We start from the raw sequence: 22091 nt of genomic DNA, 5'->3' as shown, positions 1-22091 counted from the left end.
AGCAGACATGGACTCAAGACCGGATGGGTGAGATCCAACCAGGATCAGGGATGGGATCAGCTCATCTGCTATCCTCCTGTACACTTATCTCTGCCTAACACTCTCAGCTGTTGGGTGAGACTGTGATCTGAGGGCCTTCATGCCCTGAGACTGTCCAGGTAGATAGAGGAGAGGGAGAGGAGGAGGGGCAGGGGGAGGTGGGACAGGGGAGGCTGAGGGTGAGGTAGAGCTGTATTTTTGGATGAGGGACTCCCGAATTAAGCGAGCTGGAAGAAAGGTGTAGTGTGTGGGAAGCAGAACAAGTAGTGTGCTGTGCTGCAGAGTGTGGTGGAGTGGGGCAGACCGGGAGCCGGGGGTGGACTAACGGACACACAGGCGGCCTGACGGAGCTGCAGGGGTGACTCCAGTGGGGGAGACAGAGCCTGAGCGGTCCACTGGATCAGGAAGGTATGGGACAATACTATGTTTTATGTTACTATATGTGAAAGAAAGAAAGAAAGAGTGGTACGTTTGTGAAACCTTTGTGTAAGTAAGAACTTAGAGAGAGCCTTGTGTAAAGCAAATGTATGCAGAATATTTTATGGAGAAAATGTGCTTGTCCACTGTGCTAATGGCCAAAAAAGGATGTCAGACGAAAGGTAGAAAGTAACATTTGGTTTGAAACAAACATTACCATCTCAGAATATATGTATGTTTAATTGTATGTAAGTTTAAGAAATAGAGGGAGTATGTCATGGGGTAAAGAATGAGTCACATTCTGTTTATGAGGAGATGAATGTCTCTTTGTGTGTGTGTCTGTGTGTGTGTGTGTGTGTGTGTGTGTGCGTGCGTGCGTGCGTGTCGGCTTGTGTCAGGTTAGTGTTTTGAAAGTGTATGGTACAGAATGATGTATTTTGTGGTAGAGCACAGTGGTTGGTTCCCTGAGGCTGGCGGAACGTTAGAAAGACACGACAGCAACGCCTCAGAATTCTGTTTGAAGACATGTGACCTCTCCAAGGAAAACGTTGACTGTTTGACTTTCCATGGCATCACTGGTTGACTCCAAATTGGGGTCTGGTGGCCATTTGAAAAGGCCCTGTTGGGATTTGCCATCAGGCCTTATGGGAAGCGGTGCTGGTTTCTCAGTGGTTTCTATTTGACTAACTGGCCCAGTTACCAACTACCTCAGCTCAGTCTGCCACAGAGCTGCTTTACCAAAATTCTCTGCAACCACATGTCTCTTTGTATGGGGGAACGTGAAAGATTACTTTATATTCAATAATTTAAGAAAAGAGATCAATGTATTTTCCATGAGTATTTTTGCCATATAGTCTCTGCTTTTTGTGTACTCCTTGAAAGTGCCTCAGCCATTGTAAATGTGTTGTGAGATTAAAAGAGAGCCCTCTAGTGGGGAATAGATGTGAATTGTTATACATTGGCCTAACTGAAGATGATATATTATCATATTCTGAGTCATGGTGACAATATTACTAAATACATACTGCAAGAAGCTGAATCTCCTGTGCATGGTAAGGAGAAAGATTTCTGGTCTACTGTGTTTCTCAGAGAAAACTCCAGGGCTTTGATTCACAGGCTTGTATCTGATTGGATGAACCATGACTCATGAAAGCAAGGCTGTGGGAGTTACAGTATTGATAGAGTAGATTGATGAAGAGTCAAGTTGAAACCCAGCTATCAAGGGACTCCACTCACTTTCCCCATCCATCTCTCCCTTCACATGGTCATCCACTCCCCCCCTTTTCCTTATTTCATCCCTCCCTCCCTCCTCTCCTCCCTCCTACCCTTCTTCACTAGCCTCTGTAGATTTCCCCTGTCCCACAGCCCAAATGCTCATTCAGTCTGCACCAGCCTGCCATCACACCTGAGAATACAATCCATTCATTCTGCTGGAAGGGCACATTACACCTGCAAATACCTACCTGGGACCTGGGACTCACCTGGGAATAGCTACCTGTGCCTATGCTTGGCTCTCCTCTGTGAATGCTGAACTGCAGCTCACCCTAGAGCCACTGGATTACACAGCAGATCCTTCATTTGAATGGGACATCCAAGATAGAGGAGATACTCCAGGAGATACTCCAGGAGATGTATGTTTAGGTAGCAGGGACAGAAAAAGCCTTGATCATGAACTGAAATCCTGCTTCTCCAGCTGTCACCATTACCACCACAGTGAGTACTTGCCTTTGACCACTCACTATTATTATTTAAGTACATTGTGCAAGTGATCAATGTCGTTTGAGATTCTGCGCAGATTATTATAGCAATTGTGAAGATTTCCAGAGACCTACATGCACTTGAACATGTACGCTTTCTATGATTACGTAACACATTTATTGTCAGAACAACCTCAAAATGTGGCCAGGATGTATTAATCATTTTAAAGTTGAATAAATGCTTTTATGTTAGTTTGTAAGATAGACCTAACTTTAGGCTATTTATTGTATTACAGAGTAATATTGAATTGTGTTTGCTTGACAATGCAACCAAATATCAACATTTAATGGAGACTGCTTGGATAGTTCCACCTGAATCCAACATATTGTTTGTTAACTGGTCGACAAGTTAATATTTACTCTACTGCAAAAGTGATTTTGAATTGTGTTTGGTTGTCAATGCAACCAAATATCATCATTTGAAGGAGATGTATCCTTGGATAGTTCCGTCTGTGCCACTGAATTCCAGTTTGTCTACAAATGAATAATTGGTACAGTATTTTAGATTCACGTCTCCAACCACAAATCAAAGTTAATTAATAGGACTAAATCAAATCAAACTTTAAACGGGGTGGCAGGTTGCCTAGCGGCAGGTAGCCTAGCAGTTAAGAGCATTGGGTCAGTAACCAAAAGAATGCTGGTTTGAACCCCTATTCAGACCAGGTGAAAAATCTGTTAATGTGCCCTTGAGCAAGGCACATAGCCCATAGTAAAATGACCAAATCGGTCTCTAGTGGCCTCACATGTGGAATGTTATTCATAATTAATCAAATAAATGAATAATTAAACCCTCTGAAAAATCCAGTGTTTCTATGTCAAATGGTTTCATTTTATTTCAGTTTTCTGTGATGTACGGTACCAGTCAAAAGTTTGGACACCCCGACTCATTTCAGGGTTTTTCTTTATTTTTGCTATTTTCTACATTGTAGAATAATAGTGAAGACATCAAAACTACTACTAGCTGGTTGAGAGAATGCCAAACGTGTGCAAAGCTGTCATCAAGGCAAAGGGTGGTTACTTTGAAGAATCTCAAATATGAAATATATTTTGATTTGTTTAATACTTTTTTCCATATTGACAAATGATTCCATATTTGTTATTTCATAGTTTCGCTGTCTTCACTATTATTCTACAATGTAGAAAATAGCAAAAATAAAGAAAAACCCTTGAATGGGTAGGTGTGTCCAAACTTTTGACTGGTACTGTACATAAAGTGTAATATTGGGATGCAAACCCAAAATGTAATACATTTCAACTCCATATCTGACATGGTACAGGTGTGTTATTTTTTTGTTGTTGCCTATAACCATGTGTGTGAGGTGTGTTTCAAAGTAGATATGTTTAGGACTACCAAGAATCACTCTATGTGACCTTGACTTAGCCCACTGCAGTAAAGGTTAACCCTAATTGCTCCTGTAAGTCACTCTGAATAAAGAGTCTCCTAAATTACTTTGACTACTAACTTGTAGATTACTACTAACATGTAGATTCCATTTGAAATCAGCCAAAGCTTGAAACCTTAGGCCTATATGTCTTGTCTCTTTTTAGTTGAACCCTGGGTTGAATTTATACAATAGCTGTTGATGACTTTCCAAATGCTATATAGGATTAATAGCATCATTGATGATATATGAATGATAAAGTATAGTTACATTTAATTTGCTCTGTTAAATCTACCTTTTGGAATGACTTTGATAGCAACAGTGAATACGTGGATATTTCTCAGCAATCATCCTCACAATAGCACATTGGTAAAAGTCAGTGATACATATTAAAGCAAAGCTGGGCTTGGTTAAAACCCTGGTTGGGAGACCAAAGGGTAGCTGTAGATAGATTCAGTAGGAGGTGCTTCCCAGCCTATTGTTTTTTGCTTTTAGCGGATATTACATTGAAGATCTGACTTTGCTTCAAAGGTACAAATTCAACATATTTTATAGAAGGTTTGTCAATTGGTTACCATGATGGCATAATGATGTGGTTGAAATTTCACCCTCAAAACAACAGTTTACATTGAAGACTTTTTTCAAATCCAATGTATTTTCCATGTAGATTCCATGTCACAATACGCTGACATATTACGTTGAAAGAACATATGAATTAGTCAGTTTGTGCCCAGTGCGGTCTCTCTCTCTCTCTTTTCATTTAGGAGATGTTAATGAGAGATTGAAAAAGAGGGTGGGGTCCAGAAATTCCAGGTGATTATACAGTATGATTGGTGATGTGCCACTGCAAAGGCTGGAATTCTATGGATTTCTGCATCAGTGATCAGTGACACTACTCAACTACTATACATTTTCAAGATGCCATAAAAACATTAACTACTCTTTGTTTCATTCATTCATTGTTTTATTCATTGGCTGTGCAGTCCAACTTGGAAGTCCATCTTTCTACCTGAAACATGATTTTCAGTCCATAGAGTTTGACATGGAGCCCCCTCTCTATTCTTCTCTAATCCTGACTGCTAACAGCAGTGCGGCCCTCTAATTAGTCTGTCTGCCTGTCATCTCCTGTATGCTCAGGGGGCATTAATAGCGTGCTGGCTGCCTCACCCTCTTATTGTCCCCCATGGTCCCCAGATCATAGACTGGCCCTCAGAGGGGAATAGTTACTGTATATGTGTTGTCAGTGGACACTGAATTAATCTGCACTCACTTTCACATAAGCAATTCTAGATGCAATATCAGGCATGGTGGAATATTAATGGAATAATGTAATATTATGGAAATTCTGTTCAGGTAGTGTATTACTTATCCTGGTGGTGTACAGTATTGACAATGCCTACAAGTAGCTTACAGAGTATTATTACATTGAATGCAGGTTGTATAGAAAAGATGAGTGGTAAACTGCCTGAGGACCATGATGTAAATTCACTTTATGAATTCCATTTCTGCCAGTGCTTTCCCTACAAGTGGATGTTATGATATGAGGTCTGTGAATGAAGGCCGTCTTTCTTCAGCAGAACCGAAGCAGGGGGCACAGGGAGGTAATTTAATCAATGAAAGGGGGGATTGTTCTCCATTCTGGCCACTCCCGAGTGCCGTCCAAGCCCTGCCTGGTCTTTAATTAAAGTAATTATTAACCTGGGGGGGGGGCAACAGCAGATGTCTAACTCAGTGAACTGGTCTCGTTTCCATTTAATGTTTAAAGATTGTAAATGGCTATGTTGTTTCCCCATGTTTTTTCAGCTTTCTGTAGGTGGGGTCATTCACATTCTTTCATTTGGAATTTTTGAGAATGTTTAGATCTTCATCTTTACATATTTAGTGTTATGAACAATGCATATAGTTATTTATGTTTCAGAAGAAGACTGGTTATGAAGAGTGTGACAGATAAGACAGGAAAGTTCAACGTGATGACGTTGAATCAAAGTTGAGAACTAATTGAAATATAAAAATAGTAATTAAGGTAATGGATGACACACAACTACTTTTCTCCTCCCCCCCTTCTGACACCCAGGTGGTGTCACGCATCTCTGCATGTCTGGCACCTATCTCAGCTTGGATGTCGGCCCAACACCTCAAGCTCAACCTCGACAAGACTGAGCTGCTCTTCCTCCCAGGGAAGGCCTGCCTGTTCCAAGACCTCTCCATCACGGTTGACAACTCCACTAAAAGACCATGGTACTTGCCTACAGAGCAGCAAGATAAACTTCTCCTCTCTACCTTCAGGCTATGCTCAAACCCTACACCCCAACCCAAGCACTCTGTTCTGCAACCTCTAGTCTCTTGGCCCTCCCACCCCTACGGGAGGGCAGCTCCCGCTCAGCCCAGTCCAAGCTCTTCTCTGTCCTGGCACCCAAATGGTGGAACCAGCTTCCCCCTGAAGATAGGACAGCAGAGTCCATGCCCATCTTCTGAAAACATCTGCAACAACCCTACCTCTTCAAAGAATATCTTAAATAATCCCACAGCCCCACAGACACTTTATTGACGAAAAATGTACTTACTATGACTGTGATGTCTGTGACTGTGATGTCTGTGGTTGTCTTAAGATGAATGCACTGTAAGTCGCTCTGCATCAGAGCGTTTGCTGAATGACTAAAATGTAAATGTAAATGTAGTCTTTTTTAACCTAAATCCATTGACATGGTTAAAAAAAATATCTTTCACATTGAATTCACGTTAGTTGACAACTCAATCAAATGTAAATAAAAACTAGACGTTGAACGTCTGTGCACAGTGGATGAGCTCTGTCTTTCGTCCATCAGTTCTTCTGGAATCATGAATCCATTCCCTCTCTTGTTCCCTCCAGATGCCTTCTCGCTGTAGGACTGTGCTGCATATCGTGACGACCACCCTCTTCGCCGCTGTGGTCCTGTTTGGGATCCTGCTGGCTTACGTGACTGGCTACCAGTTCATCCACACAGAGCAGCACCACCTGTCTTTCGGCCTGTACGGAGCCATCCTGTCTCTACACCTCTTCCTCCAGAGCCTGTTTGCCTTCCTGGAGCACAGACACATGCGCAGCCCCGCCCGGCCCCAGCATCTGCGGCGCTCCGTGGCCCTGTGCATCGCTGCCTACCAGGAGGACCCAGACTACCTGAGGAAGTGCCTCCGCAGCGTGCGCCGCATCTCTTTCCCCGGCCTGAAGGTGGTGCTGGTGGTGGACGGGAACAGGCCGGAGGACGGCTACATGATGGACATCTTCCAGGAGGTGATGGGTGGAGCGGACCAGGCCGGCAGCGTGGTGTGGAAGGGGAACTACCACAGTGACGGGGGCGGGGGTGGAGGGGTGGGTGGAGGGGGGGCCAGAGCAGCGTCCCTGCATGCGGAGGAGGCTGCACGTGTGGCCAGGCTGGTGAGGAACTGTCGCTACTCCTGTATCATGCAGGAGTGGGGAGGGAAGAGAGAGGTGATGTACACAGCTTTCAAAGCCCTGGGAGACTCTGTGGACTATATGCAGGTAAGGCTCTCTCAGTGGTTAAATTTTGCATCAGTGTGTCCTCTGTCCTGCTTGATAGAAATAGGTAATCTAATCTCATTGTGACTGAGTCTCCACAGACATTGGCACAAGGCCTTGTTTTGATGCTCTTCGATTAGAGAACAATATCACAAATCTGCGAACACGTACACACATGCAGACACACATATACTCACACACACACAAACACACACACATCCTTTTATTACATATTATAGCAACGGACTGATATTTCTGTGTTGCTCCTGGGCTTGTGGATTGTTATAAAAACAAAGATGCACATTGAGCCATACACAGTGCATTACTGCATTGTCAGGGTCAAAGTTCAGTTGTTCAGCTGACCCTCACCTGTGTGCTTCTGGAACACCTGTGTGCTGTCAGCAGTCTCTAATTTCTCTCAGGTAACTTGACTGGCATCTGATAAAACACAATGGAACTAAAACACCTGCTGTGGCCCTAGGCTGCCGTCTTGAGTATTTCTCACTCATCAATAGACAGTTAATCACTAATTTGTTAATGTAGACCAGTGTGTATTGTAAACATACTGTATGATCCCAACAGCTATCATAACATCAATAGTAAGATCAATCGCCTATTGTGTGATGGATAAGCAAATCAGATTAATCCACTGTCAAAACCAATACACATTACCACCAACTTGGCTTCATGTCAGTTATATTATAAGGGTAGAAATAAGGCCCCCATGTGTTTGCCATTGCAGGTGTGTGACTCAGACACAGTTCTGGACCCAGCGTGCACCATAGAGATGCTGAAGATTCTAGAAGAGGATGCAAAGGTGGGGGGAGTAGGTGGAGATGTTCAGGTGAGAGACTTCTTTCTCTAAGAAGACCCTTCACAACGGTGTTATTGTCTTCCTTCCTATACTAGTACACTGAATCAATCATCAGCAACAGTTTCTTCTGTCCTCTTATTGTTTCCCTTCAGATCCTGAATAAGTATGACTCGTGGCTCTCCTTCCTGAGCAGTGTGCGTTACTGGATGGCCTTCAATGTGGAGCGGGCCTGCCAGTCCTACTTTGGCTGTGTGCAGTGTATCAGTGGTCCCCTGGGCATGTACCGCAACTCTCTGCTGCAGCAGTTCCTGGAGCCCTGGTATCACCAGACCTTCCTGGGCAGCAGGTGCAGCTTCGGTGACGACCGCCACCTCACCAACCGCGTGCTCAGTTTCGGCTACAAGACCAAGTTCACCGCTCGCTCCCAGTGCCAGACTGAAACGCCAACGCGCTACCTCCGCTGGCTCAACCAACAGACCCGCTGGAGCAAGTCCTACTTCAGGGAGTGGCTGTACAACGCTCTCTGGTTCCACAAGCACAGTCTCTGGATGACCTACGAGTCTGTGGTGACAGGCTTCTTCCCCTTTTTCCTGGTTGCCACAGTGATCCACCTGTTCTACCGTGGGCGCCTGTGGAACATCCTTCTCTTCCTGTTGACAGTGCAGCTGGTTGGCATGGTGAAGGCTACCTACGCCTGCTTCCTGAGGGGCAGTCTGGTCATGATCTTCATGTCTCTCTACTCCCTCCTCTACATGTCCAGTCTGCTGCCAGCCAAAATCTTTGCCCTGCTCACTATCAACAAGGCTGGCTGGGGCACATCAGGGCGGAGGAAGATTGTGGTGAACTTCATTGGGGCAGTGCCTGTCACAGTGTGGGGGGCTGTGCTGCTGGGTGGGGTGGCATACACCATCTACTGTGAAACCCAGGAGCCCTTCAGTGAGACAGAGAAAGCACTGCTCATCGCTGGGGCCATCCTGTACGCCTGCTACTGGGTCATCCTGCTGGTTCTTTACCTGGCTATAGTAGCCAAACGCTGCAACAAGAGGGAGGAGCAATACCACCTGCCGTATGCAGAGGCATAAGACATGAATCAATTGTCAGTGTCAATGGTGCTGCAGGAACAGCTGAGCCAGTCTTTGGCCCCACCCCTCTCATGCCATTCTGTCTCCATGGTGCTAAACCTCTGGTTCTAACGGACATATGTGGTATGAATGTGTTGTAGAGTGCTCTACCAGTGGTCATGAGTTACAAGGGCATGGTGCTTTCCATAGATATAAAGCACATTATCATACAACCCGTTTACAAGAGATTGTAAGAGCTTTGACACAGGCCTGGAGGTTTGGGCTTATCGAAACAAGTATATGTGTCAGTATGAACACTATGAAGCAGTGTTGATATGTCTCCAGCATGAGTTGAATGACTGAACATAGAGACAGTTAGACACATGTACGGAGGGCCCTCTTTGCCTCAATCAGGTGACACAATGATCTACAGTTGTATTTCTGTAATACAGTAATTTAAAGACAAGCCAACATTTATACATAACATAACTCATAAATAAATTTTTGGTGCTGTTGAGCAGTGCCCAAGATAAAAGTTTAGCTCATATGGTAATAGTCCAATCTTCCATCGCCTGCAAGGATATTTACATCCAATTGAATGAGTCAGTTCATTTTGTGTGGGCATTTTATTGTATGAGTGCCACATTGTATACATATTACATACAGTATCAATGCTCAATACAGGATATAACTTACCAACTGAGGATAATCAATCATTCATTCCATCATGTAAACTGCTATGACCAAAGACCACTTGTTTTTTGATGCATGCCTTACCATTAGTATAATACAAGTACAAACTCCACATTGCTGTTATTAGTTGTTAAATCCAGAATAAGAAAATAGAAAACCATGATCCCCTGTTATCAAGGCCATTGGTATTAGTGTAGGTGCCATATCTAAGTTGACATGTTTTTGTTGTTGGAGAATGGAGATACTGTCGTGGAAGTTTCCACTCTTGTGCTTTTTAAGTTGTGTTAATATTATTTTATTCGGTGAGAATTGCATAACGTGAAAGTGCAAACAAGGCACAAGAAACAACACTTGTTTACAGGGTTGCTCAGCCTCTCTCTACCAATGGTGCAGTAGGTCAATTTGACGGTACAGTATATTTCCATGACCACACAGAGGAGATCAAAGGTGATATGACTTTCTTTCCCTTTTCAGTCTGAATAGATATTAAAGTACAAACTTGGTAGGCGGCCATCCATATGCATTTGCAGTATTGTCTTGGCTGTAAATCAGAGTTAGCTGTTGTTGGGGCTCAAAACTGCAACCTCAACATTAGCCACAGGAATAATGTCCCCTGACACGAGACGCAATATTGTTTGCAATTCATTCAAGTATTTGTGGCCATGAATTGTGAACACACCATTTTTTCTTCTTTTTTCCCCCATACTGAAATTGGGGTTAAACAGATAAAACAGCTCCCCCAAAAAATGCAATACTTTGAAGTTATTTCCTGAATGCAAGTATACTCGCAATTTAAGCAGTCATGAATGGGTTTGGTTTTAGGCAGTGCATTTAAAAACGTGTTGGAGTCACAAGGCCATTGAGGAGGCCAGAGTGTGAGTGTGAGTGGATGTGGCCATGCACAGAAGGGGGGAAGTTATTTACTGTGTGGCTGGATGAATTGGCCCCTTTAGCCATCATGAGTAAAAAGGGTGTGTTTTTTACTTTTATGGTTATACCTCTATTTGCATGCCAAGAAGGAACCTCCCTTTCCCTTAAACACACACCCATACAGCCCCTTTGGCCGTCTTTCAGAAATCAGAACAGAATGCAGGAACACTGAATTTAGTGTTTAGAATTGTGTACAGACAGCGAACTGATCTCTTTTAATCATCTGACTTGTCTTCAAACGTATATGTGGCCTACCTTTCCCTCTACTTTCAAGGGTGTATGTAATGTGACCGTGTAATAAGACTCACAGTGGTATAGATATTGGGATTACATGAAGAAATTAGAGGCATAAATAAAATACAGAGATGACTGTGATTGATGTTGTATGGTGTGTAGATATCATATACAATATTTGTTATAGTAGCCTATCTATCAGGCTGAACATCTTCTCAGTCTACAATATTGTCTTTAATGCCATTTTTGATTTCCTTGATACTTCCTGCCTCTGATGTACACTCAGTCCCTTGAGCTGTGACAGTTTCAGACCACTCATATTTGACAAATCAATGGGTCTCATAACGCTGAGTGACAGTAGATGTCCACCCATATTTTGTAGGCATATCTTACATGGAAAAACATTCTTATAATATAACTGGTTTGAATATAATTATAGAACTATTCAATAAGTCTTAACGTGACTTAAAATCTATACCAGAATTTTCTAAGCATTCTCTCAATGCCGCAGAACAACTGTCGAGCGTAACCAAAACGCCATGGCAGCTCAGCTCATATATCATTCAATGTTTACAAAAGATATTGCAAAGTAATATATTTTCTGTATTGAACATATTCAAAGATATTTTGAAGATGCGTAAGAATGATGGGGTGAAGAACAGGCTTATATTTAAAAGGATTATGGGGTTCTGACATTTCATGAAACAGCTGTTTACATCATGTTTATAGTATGATGTAGCTAGCACATCATGGTCAGTGAATTCAGTGTAGTTTGGTCTCTAGAGCTCAACATTGCAACACTGGTATTTGGTAGTTACATGGATGAGAGATAAGACTTATTTTATATTACCATTTAGGGATGATATGTAGATTTAGAACAGGTAGGTATAACTGTCATGTAGAAGTAATTAACCAACAGATAACATTTCTAACACAGTAGCATGGTAAAAAAAAACTCTCAGAATCAAGCAACAGCATATGGCTATTGATACACAACATAACACATATTGTTTTATTGGTATAGAATAGCTGGAAATAAAGTATTGTAACCACCCATGTATTCCATTATGAACATATTTAAATACAGTATAAAAGACATGTTTTTGGAAAAAGGTTTTGTATTTCAATTTCAATCAGAACATTTATTTTTTACACTTGTACAGCGGTTGAAAAACTGTATGTTTTTGTATCTGAATAAAAACATTCTCATTCCACTGTTGTACTGATTTCTTTCCCATCTGAAAATAAACACAGTACAAATGGCATATCAACACATTCAATCCTGTCACAAAAATGCAAATATTATTGAAATATCTTGATTTTACTAATACACCACCGCATACAGCAAATTCCAGGAGCATAACCACTTACATATTGAAACAAATATGCACACAGTCTAGTTCCAGTGGTCCATAACCTCAAGCCAGAGGAGTGTGTCCCAAATAGAGTCTTGCACTGTGTGCTCCATACTTGTGGATTTGAAGTCATTAAGAGTGCAGCATGTACTTTCCTCCCACAGGAAAGAGAGGAACAATCTGAACTTGTCAAATTTTTCAGTAAAAAGGGTTTTGCGACAGTGAGCCCTAATGCATAAGACCAAGTACTTTACTACACTTTCTTGGGCACATTAGTGATTATGGGCTTTGGGCGAGTCTTGAAGATGAGCTTCTTCTTGATGAGGGCGGCGACAGAGTAGGTGGTGGGGTTCTGATGGTTGGTTTCCATGGGAACCTCATCCCCCTGCGGGAGGCCGGAGTGTTTCATCAGGACAGCAAAGGGCTTCTCCAGTTTGACCACCTTTCCATAGAGGATGTGGTGTCCCACGATGAGCACAGGCACACCCTGGGGGAGGGGATACAGGTGAAGACAAACAACATCTCAGAGTGGAAAGAGGTGAGGTAAGAGAAGAGTGTACTAACACTATATTATAGTGCCATGTTGTTCTGTACCTCTTTGGTGTAGAGCAGATCTCCCATCAGGTTCCCAGCCAGTCCAGAGTTCTGCCTGGACACCATCTCCCCCTGGAGTTCAACCAGAAGCCACTCAGCAGGACCAGCCCCATCCACACTGGACAGGGATGGATAGGGGAGTAGAAACAGACGTACTCACCAATTAGATAACTAGACATCAAGCAGTCACTAAACATAAATTCATCTTTAACACACTACTATTTTTTTAACCCTTAGTTTACCAGGTAATTTGACTGAGAACACATTCTCATTTACAGCAACAACCTGAGGAATAGTTACTGGGGAGAGGAGGGGGGTGAATGAGCCAATTGTAAACAGGGGATGATTAGGTGGCCATGATGGTATTTTATTTTTTTACCTTTATTTTACTAGGCAAGTCAGTTAAGAACAAATTCTTATTTTCAATGACGGCCTAGGAACAGTGGGTTAACTGCCTGTTCAGGGGCAGAACGACAGATTTGTACCTTGTCAGCTCGGGGATTCGATCTCGCAACCTTTCGGTTACTAGTCCAACGCTCTAACCACTAGGCTACGCTGCCGCCCCCCTGAAGGCCAGACTGGGAATTTAGCCAGAACACCAGGATTAACACCCGTACTCTTACAACAAGTGCCATGGGATCTTTAGTGACCACAGAGTCAGGACACCTGTTTAATGTCCCATCTGAAAGCACCCAACACAGGGCATTGTCTCCAATCACTGCCCTGGGGTATTGGATATTTTTTTAAACCAGAGGAAAGGGTGCCTCCAACACCACTCCCAGCAGCATCTGGTCTCCCATACAGGGACTGACCAGGACCAACCCTGCTTAGCTCCAGAAGAAAGCCAGCAGTGGGATGCAGGGTGGTATACTGCTGACAGATCTAACTCTGTTCATTAACATCTTATGAAATTAAATAAATAGCTAGGTAAGATACACTACTCTGAATCAATGTTTTATACTGCGACGAGACAGACAGAACCTGTGTGTAAATGTGACCATTTATAAGAATTCAGATGATTGACAAGTCTTACCTTGAATTTATAATTATTTGAACCATCGTACTGCTCGCAGAAAGATAACTAAAACATAGAGGAGGTGAGGAGAAGAAGAGAGATGCAACATAGGCACTTAACTAGACATTGTTAGGTACATATAATGATGCGTTAACGCTTATTCTGTCGATGACAAATCCTGATTGTTTTCATGTTTTTCCCGCCAGCAACATGTACCACCTTTTTCCGGCGCACAGTCGCGTCACTCACATCTAGGGTTTCCGGTTCAAAGGTGTCCAACGTGGTGTCTGCTGTAATTCAACGTTTGAAACTCTTAGCAATGAACGTTTGGTGAAAGTGAAGAAAATACTAAAGAAGGGGGTGATACAAGTAAGCGTATTTGTTTTACTCTTTCTATGTTCATTATATATCGGTACTTGCCAATAATGTAATTATTTGTTGATAGGCATGCTCTGCTCTTTCAATGTAACGTTACAGCGAGCTTAGCTAGCTAACCGGCCAAATTGGGAGATAGCAAGCTAACTTTAGGTAGCTATCTTTATCCAAGTAGGCTAGTTTTGTAGGGGATAGATCTCTTGTTGCGGCTTACATTTCAAATTATGTCTTTAGCATGATGGTTGTTTATCCGCTAACTAGTTATTGTAACTAAGTCCATCAACGTTGGCTAACATTACTGTTTTCCATGCAAAACTATTGATCCTCTTTTTAATTTTAAAATGTATCTGTTTTCTTAGATACGCAGCAATGGGGGAGTTCAAAGTGCACCGGGTTCGGTTTTTCGACTACATGCCCACAGCGATCAGAGCCATGGCATTCAATGCCCACACAGAGAGACTAGCCCTTGCACGAATGGATGGGAGTGTCGAGATTTTCAACTTCACTGACCACTATTTCCAGGAAAAAGTTAGTAGCTTACTTAATTATTTTATGGCATGTTCAGAATGTAAAGAAACATTTTGTTTGGCCATTACATTCTACCACATTTTAAACTTCAAACCTCTCTCGTTTGGCTATTGTGTGTGGTTGCTAAACCCTCAGTGTGGTTGCTAAACTTGCCATTAACACTTGTTTTGGATCTGCAGGTTATCCCAGGGAAAGACTCCCGATCCATTGAGTCTCTATGTTGGGTTGGAGGACGCCTTTTCAGTGCTGGCCTGAATGGCGAGATTGCGGAATATGACCTGGAAAACCTAAGACCCAAGTACTCCCTGGAAGCGTATGGGGGCCCCATTTGGACCATAATCAGCAATACTCAAGGGACACAATTAGCGGTCAGTTACCCCTCTAGAATCAATGTATTTTCAGAAATATTCAAAGTATGCCTGCTGTAGGTGTATTTATTTTGCTATTAAAACAATGTAAATGTGGGTTTTTCACCTGTTAGATTGGATGTGAAGATGGGACAGTGAAGTTGTTTGAAGTACTTGAAGAGCACATACAGTTTGAGCGCAATCTGGACAGACAGAAAGGTAAGAGAAATAGTCCTTCTGATTCAATTGTCCAAAAATGTGTTACTTCCTTAGATTGCTGCCTTTCTTATGCTATATGGGCATCCTCACTCACACTTTCAATGGGATTAGGGACATTGCCCATGGGTGTTGAGAACTTAACCTCTTGTAGTAGTGCAGACCTGTTAAACATTCTAATCCTGTCTTACAGGTCGCATCATATCCCTCTCCTGGCACCCCTCTGGCACACACATCGCTGCTGGCATGATGGACATGATCCGTGTCTTTGATGTTCCAACTGGTGAGCTATGATCTGCTTTGAATAATCAATTTACATTTGAAAAATAGTGTTGAATTCATACTTGTTCCAATAGGCCAGTGAGGTTGTGGTGTTAAGTTGCAGTCTTTGTCAGTACACTGATGTCCATGTAGCTACTTGTAGTTTGATCCTGACCCCTAGTGTTTGTTGTCTCAGGTCATGCTGTACAGAGGCTCCTGGTGGACCGGGGCTTTGGAGGCTCTAAGAGTCGGGAGACAGTAGTCTGGAGCGTGGCCTTCCTGTCAGACCATACTGTCGTCAGCGGGGACTCTGCTGGGAAGGTCCAAGTCTGGGATGGACACACCGGCACGCTTGTCAAAACACACCTGGTGACCAAGTGGGATGTGCTGGCACTGTCTGTCTCTAAGGTGATGGACACCTGGCATTAACAAATATCTTATCTCTCCTTCTGGATTGGTGCACTCTATTTTTATTCAGAGGGGAGAGAGCAGGGTGACATGTCTGAAGGCATGTATTTGTTTGACACAACTACTGTTTATGTTTCACTAGAATGGAGCTTCCTTCCTGACTTGGCTGTGTTTGATTGACAGGATGAGAGCAGTGTGGTGGCAGGGACGTCAGAAGGCACTGTGATCCAGTTCCAGTTCATTGCTCCTACTCTGCATCAGCAGCAGGACAAGGAGTGGGTCAGAACCAGGACCTTCAAGAACCACACGCATGATGTCAGAGCCCTGGCTGAGATCGAGACTGCCATCGTCTCTGGAGGTCAGTACTAATGCTCAAATGGAGGAAGATGAAATGCTACTGTAGTACAATAAATGTTGCTTTATTTGACTGCATAAAGACTCATTCTGGATACATTATTTTCTCAGGCATGGATACCCACCTTGTAGTGAGACCCCTCTTGGAGAAGTTTGATGAGAAGTCACACGCTTCAGGACTTCGGAAGATCCACTTTCCCCACGTGAGTTCAGAAATGGCAGAAATTACTCTGGTGTCAGAGTTGTTGCAAATAATATCCATTACATTGATTCTGAATAGTGAATTCAATGGAATATTCCTATTAACTATGAACTAACTATTATTATAGAATTGCATTAAGGCTGGTTTCAATCCTGTTTTATTGTTGTTTTTTTCCCAGCGGAATCTAGTATCCTGTGCAAAGAAGGCAGGACTACTGCTCTTGCAGTTCCCTGGTCAGCTGGAGCTGTGGAGACTGGGAGATAGTGATGGACATGGTGAGAACCACACACACACACACACACTGTCTAGGAAGATGGGAGAAATACAGTCAATATCGTTGACTCTTCTTCAAACAAAAGGCAGTGGTCATCACACTTGTCTAGTAGGTATAGTTGTTGTGTGCAGTATTTGACGACTCATCTGTCTTCCTTTCAGGGAAGCCAGGAGACCGCTTGCCTCTGAAGAGGAAGCCTGAGAAACTCCTCCTTCTGAAGAGAAAGGTAGCTACGTGGCTCCTGCATATCAACTTGATCAGTAGAACCATCCAAGACCACCCGACCCTTTGGCCTTTCCTCTTAGTTTATCTGAGCACAGTATACAGTGAATCTGAATGGCATAGTCTTGAGTTTATAAACGCAGCAAAAAAATAAACGTCCTCTGACAAGGCTATTAAGATACAGAAAATGTAGCTAAATCAAAGTTATGTTGTATGTATGTTTATGTTGATTATCCCTTCCCTTATGTTCTGGTGAAATTTGACCCGGAACAGAGTTTGAAATCACCAAAATACTATTTTACGTAATTATTCCACCATGACCGTTCATGACCCTTCTAAACTCAGCAAAAAAATAAACGTCCTCTCACTGTCAACTGTGTTTATTTTCAGCAAACTTAACTTGTAAATATTCGTATGAACATAAGATTCAACAACTGAGACATTAACTGAACCAGTTCCACAGACATGTGACTTAACATAAATTGAATAATTTGTCCCTGAACAAAGGGGGCATCAAAAGTAACAGTCAGTATCTGGTGTGGCCACCAGCTGCATTAAGTACTGCAGAGCATGGACTGCACCAGATTTGCCCGTTCTCGCTGTGAGATGTTACCCCACTCTTCCACCAAGGCACCTGCAAGTTTCCGAACATTTCTGGGGGGAATGGCCCTAGTCCTCACCCTCCGATCCAACAGGTCCCAGATGTGCTCAATGGGATTGAGATCTGGGCTCTTCGCTGGCCATGGCAGAACACTGACATTCCTCTCTTGCAGGAAATCACACACAGAACGAGCAGTATGGCTGGTGGCATTGTCATGCTGGAGGGTCATTTCAGGATGAGCCTGCATGAAGGGTACCACATGAGGGAGGAGGATGTCTTCCCTGTAACGCACAGCGTTGAGATTGCCTGCAATGACAACAAGCTCAGTCCGATGATGCTGTGACACACCGCCCCAGACCATCAAATTGATCCTGCTCCAGAGTACAGGCCCCGGTGTAACACTTATTCTTTCGACGATAAATGTGAATCCGACCATCACCCCCGGTGAGACAAAACCATGACTCGTCAGTGAAGAGCACTTTTTGCCAGTCCAGTGACGGTTGGTTTGTGCCCATAGGCAACGTTGTTGCCGGTGATGTCTGGTGAGGACTTGCCTTACAACAGTCCTACAAGCCCTCAGTCCAGCCTCTCTCAGCCTATTGCGGACAGTCTGACCACTGATGGAGGGATTGTGCGTTCCTCGTGTTACTCGAGCAGTTGTTGTTGTCATCCTGTACCTGTCCCGCAGGTGTGATATTCGGATGTACCGATCCTGTGCAGGTGTTGTAACACGTGGTCTGCAGCTGCGAGGATGATCAGCTGTCCGTCCTGTCTCCCTGTAGTGCTGTTTTAGGCGTCTCACAGTACGGACATTGCAATTTATTGCCCTGGCCACATCTGCAGTCCTCATGCCTCCTTGCAGCATGCCTAAGGCACGTTCACGCAGATGAGCAGGGACCCTGGGCATCTTTAGTTTGGTGTTTTTTAGAGTCAGTAGAAAGGCCTCTTTAGTGTCCTAAGTTTTCATAACTGTGACCTTAATTGTCTACCGTCTGTAAGCTGTTAATATCTTAACGACCGTTCCACAGGTGCATGTTCATTAGTTGTTTGTGGTTCATTGAACAAGCATGGGAAACAGTGTTTAAACCCTTTACAATGAAGATCTGTTAACTTGTAAAAATCTAAATAACTTATCTTTGAAAGACAGGGTGTTCGGACGTTTCTTTTTTTGCTGAGTTTATAATGTTAAAGAAATGCTGTTTAACTGTAGTATTGTTGTGACTTTTGCCCCCAGGGTGAAGATCATATCTGCTGCAGTGCCCTGTCCTCCTGTGGAGGATGGCTAGCTTATTCCACCGTGTCCTGCGTGCGTATCTACAGGCTGCAGACGGACAATAATAACATCAGTATTACCAAGGTATTACCAAATCCTGAATGTGGATAAAGTCAGCTTTCTCGCCTCTACTGTATCATGCGTGTCGCTCTGGCAGTAGTGGCAATGACAACAAAATGTATTCATATATTGAGATATTTCTTCTAATATTTGATCTCTGGTTATAAACTGATTTCCCAGATTGTGATCTCAAGTCAACATTCCAGGTTTGATTTCTCATTGTTTGACTAATTCATAAGATCCCATTCTTGTTGATTGTCATTTGAGCTTGTGCAGTCTGATCGTGGGTTGTGTTCAGTTTTCCAAGGGACGGCGATATTTGCAATCATTCAAATGGACCAACCATTATTTCTATGCCATTATTAATTCATCCCAAAGGTGTTCGATGGGGTTGAGGTCAGTTCTTCCACCCGATTTCGAAAAACTCTCTTTATGGACTTCACTTTGTTCATGGTGGCATTGCCATGGTGGAACAGGAAAGTGCCTTCCCCAAACTGTTGTCATAAAGTTAGAAGCACAGAATTGTCTAGAATGTCATTCTATGCTGTAGCATTAAGATTTCCCTTCATTGGAACTAATGGGCCTAGTCCGAACAATGAAAAACAATTAGACCATTATTCCTCCTCCACCAAACTTTACAGTTGGCACTATGCATTTGGGCAGGTAGCGTTCTCCCGAGATTCTTCCGTCGGACTGCCAGATGGTGAACTATGGTTCATCACTCCAGAGAACGCGTTTCCACAGTTTTAGACCACTCCAGCCGACGCTTGGCATTGCGCATGGTGATCTTAGGAGTGTGTGCGGCTGCTTGGCTATGACAAGCTATTGACACAGTTCTTGTGCTGAAGTTGCTTCCAAAGGCAGTTTAGAACTCGGTAGTGAGTGTTGCAACTGAGGACAGACACATTTTACACATTTCCACTTCACAATAACAGCACTTACAGTTGACCTGGACAGCTCTAGAAGGACAGAAATTTGACAAACAGACTTGGCATCCAATGACGGTGCCATGTTGAAAGTCACTGAGCTCTTCAGTAAGGGCATTCTACTGCCATGTTTGTCTATGGCGATTGTATGGCTGTGTGCTCGATTTTATACACCTGTCTGCAACGGGTGTGGCTGAAGTAGCCGAATCCACAGATTTGAAGGGGTGTCCACATACCTTTGTGTGTATATATAGTGTAGCTCAGCAATATATTTTATTTTTAGAATATATTTGAACTACCTCACTTGTCACCCCCTCCCAGGTATCCAAACTCCCAAAGGTTCTGAGCTCTGCACACCAGCTCTGCTTCTCCTCGGACTCCTCCAAGATGTTTGCTGCCTCCAGCCAATCATCAGTCCTCGTTATTGCTCTTACCCAGTCTGAGTGCAAGTATGTGCACACCCTCAAGCCCAAGTCAGGTCAGTGGATCCTCCGATACGTCACCTCAGTTTGGTTGTTCTTCACTGAAAAACCATAGCTTTCTTTTGTATAATTCCGATTCTAAATCCTGATTGTGGCAGCATGGTCTCACTCTGTGACGTTTCCTTCTCCAGGGTCCAGACAGCCCATTCACCTAATGACTACCAGTGTAGATGGGAAGTGGCTGGCGGCCGCAAATAGTGACTGTGAGATCCACGTCTACAATGTACAGAAACTAAAGGTGGGTGGTTTTTCCACTGATCCAGCCAAGCTCTACAGCTGCTTGTTAGACTACAAGTAACATTGTAAAAGTTGTATAATCTGCTACCAATGACCGCCTCTCACGGCCCTGTTCTTGTGTTCCAGCTCCATTGTATAGTACCTGTTTATGGTTCCTGTCCCAGTGCCATGGGGATCCACCCCACCACCAACAACCTGACCATGGTGCACGCTGACCAACAGGTAAACACCATGCCACCTCTCATACTGCCACTGCAGTTGTAGATATTAGTATCTCTCAATTATACCTTTTACAGGATTGATCTTGTTGAAATTGTTGTCATTTCCCTGTAGGTTTAGGATTTAGTACTCTTGACACGTGTAGTTATGCTGACTGTTCTGTGGTGTATGTCTGTAGTTATTTGAGTACTCTATAGTGGAGAAGCAGTACACAGACTGGAGCCGAAAGCTGCAGAAGCAGGGGCTCCACAACCTGTGGTTGGACCGGGACACACCCGTCACCCATGTGACCTTCAACCCGAAAAACCCAAATCAAGTTGTCCTGCACGACATGCACATGTTCTGCATAATTGACCAAAGTCTGGTAAGAAACCTGCATTTCCCAAAGGCATCCTCCTTTTTGTTGTTCTTTCAAGTGTTTATTCATCAATGTCCTTGTCATAATGGCCTTATTGGTTTTAGTGGCCTAGTATGGATCATATTGAATGTATCATTTAGAATACACCTGCTGTAAGTGCCCTGTGAGGTTAACGCTGTCCCTTTCTCCCCCCTCAGCCCCTCCCTGACCAGAAGACCCAGTTTTACAATCAGATGACCCTCAGGAGCCTATCAGAGCAGGAGAGGCCCAGTCACCTCCATGCTTTCAAAATATGCAAAACCTTCCAGGTGAGAGTCTCCTCTTTTTGACCAGGTTAGAACCCAACCCCAAACTGGGACAATATCAGGATTCTGTTGGATATACCCTATACACCGTTATGTTTAAATTCTGTAAATATAACCGGTCAAATCAGTATGTTTTATTCATGTTGTCTGTTCCTGTGAAATGTCCTGTGTAGGACCTGCTGTGTGTGAGCCTGTTGGATGACCAGTCTCTGGTGGTGGTGGAGCGCCCTCTCCTGGCCATCACATCTCAGCTGCCTGCTCCAGTCCGACAGAAAAAGTTTGCCACATAAACATGGAGGAGAAGTGTGTTTTTATGTTTGTCTGTGGCTGCACTTCAATTCTCTACCCTTCTCCCTGAGGTGGACATACATTCATTGGATTTTAAAAGAATGCCATTTCAGGGAGCAGGGGAGGGAATCGGAACACAGCCTGTGTCTTCACCCCTGACCCATGCTTTGTAAAGACTGTTTGATACGTTAATAAATTAAATATTTACTGTAATGTACAGACTGTTTTGTCATCCGCCCCAAGGTAGTCACCTAAAGCTAGCAAGAATGGTAAGTCGTGCTTTTGCGTTAATGGTTAGGTTTTAGATTAACTTTTCGCAGTTATTTAGGTCTGTACAATAATGTAAA

General features: G+C 43.4%; 3 protein-coding genes across 5 annotated transcripts; 2 read left to right on the top strand and 1 right to left on the bottom strand.

Moving 5' to 3' along the window:
• The first annotated feature begins 229 nt into the window (after positions 1 to 229).
• LOC139530048 (hyaluronan synthase 3-like) lies at positions 230 to 12058 on the top strand. Of its 3 annotated transcripts, none has more exons than XM_071326093.1 (4): positions 230 to 447; positions 6465 to 7115; positions 7855 to 7956; positions 8079 to 12058. In XM_071326093.1, exons 2-4 carry the CDS (start codon positions 6465 to 6467, stop codon positions 9006 to 9008), a joined length of 1683 nt encoding a protein of 560 aa, XP_071182194.1. In that variant the 5' UTR covers positions 230 to 447; the 3' UTR covers positions 9009 to 12058. The 3 variants fall into 3 exon arrangements, with proteins under 3 accessions (XP_071182194.1, XP_071182195.1, XP_071182193.1); XM_071326094.1 differs by lacking the exon at positions 230 to 447 and adding an exon at positions 1256 to 2169; XM_071326092.1 differs by lacking the exon at positions 230 to 447 and adding an exon at positions 5402 to 5833.
• On the bottom strand, positions 11945 to 14082 carry LOC139530050 (chromosome transmission fidelity protein 8 homolog). The gene is made up of 3 exons (XM_071326097.1): positions 13827 to 14082; positions 12794 to 12911; positions 11945 to 12686 (listed from the first exon to the last, which is right to left on the bottom strand). The coding sequence occupies exons 1-3, from the start codon at positions 13850 to 13852 to the stop codon at positions 12453 to 12455; spliced, it is 378 nt and encodes a 125-aa protein (XP_071182198.1). The 5' UTR covers positions 13853 to 14082; the 3' UTR covers positions 11945 to 12452.
• Positions 14046 to 21957, top strand: LOC139530047 (U3 small nucleolar RNA-associated protein 4 homolog). Its single transcript, XM_071326091.1, has 17 exons — positions 14046 to 14177; positions 14543 to 14711; positions 14891 to 15079; positions 15193 to 15277; positions 15468 to 15557; positions 15732 to 15943; positions 16127 to 16301; positions 16409 to 16500; positions 16678 to 16774; positions 16935 to 16999; positions 18831 to 18953; positions 20177 to 20333; positions 20469 to 20575; positions 20701 to 20796; positions 20972 to 21157; positions 21349 to 21459; positions 21630 to 21957. Exons 2-17 carry the CDS (start codon positions 14553 to 14555, stop codon positions 21744 to 21746), a joined length of 2061 nt encoding a protein of 686 aa, XP_071182192.1. The 5' UTR covers positions 14046 to 14177; positions 14543 to 14552; the 3' UTR covers positions 21747 to 21957.
• The last annotated feature ends 134 nt before the right edge of the window (positions 21958 to 22091 follow it).

The sequence above is a fragment of the Salvelinus alpinus genome, chromosome 9, assembly GCF_045679555.1.
Source record: "Salvelinus alpinus chromosome 9, SLU_Salpinus.1, whole genome shotgun sequence".
Lineage (NCBI taxonomy): Eukaryota > Metazoa > Chordata > Actinopteri > Salmoniformes > Salmonidae > Salvelinus > Salvelinus alpinus.
Note: the sequence above shows the minus strand (reverse complement) of the source record. Positions and strands in the feature narration are given on the sequence as shown.

Excerpts from the sequence above, each read along its gene's own strand:
- LOC139530047 (XM_071326091.1), top strand. The coding sequence starts at position 14,553 with ATGGGGGAGTTCAAAGTGCACCGGGTTCGGTTTTTCGACTACATGCCC. Across the intron at positions 14,712-14,890 it reads ACCACTATTTCCAGGAAAAA|GTTATCCCAGGGAAAGACTC; the intron begins GTTAGTAGCTTA and ends TTGGATCTGCAG. Across the intron at positions 18,954-20,176 it reads ATAACATCAGTATTACCAAG|GTATCCAAACTCCCAAAGGT; the intron begins GTATTACCAAAT and ends ACCCCCTCCCAG.
- LOC139530048 (XM_071326092.1), top strand. Across the intron at positions 7,116-7,854 it reads ACTCTGTGGACTATATGCAG|GTGTGTGACTCAGACACAGT; the intron begins GTAAGGCTCTCT and ends TTGCCATTGCAG. Across the intron at positions 7,957-8,078 it reads GAGTAGGTGGAGATGTTCAG|ATCCTGAATAAGTATGACTC; the intron begins GTGAGAGACTTC and ends GTTTCCCTTCAG.
- LOC139530050 (XM_071326097.1), bottom strand. The coding sequence starts at position 13,852 with ATGGTTCAAATAATTATAAATTCAAG. Across the intron at positions 12,912-13,826 it reads CAAATAATTATAAATTCAAG|TGTGGATGGGGCTGGTCCTG; the intron begins GTAAGACTTGTC and ends ATCCCTGTCCAG. Across the intron at positions 12,687-12,793 it reads ATCTGCTCTACACCAAAGAG|GGTGTGCCTGTGCTCATCGT; the intron begins GTACAGAACAAC and ends CCCCTCCCCCAG.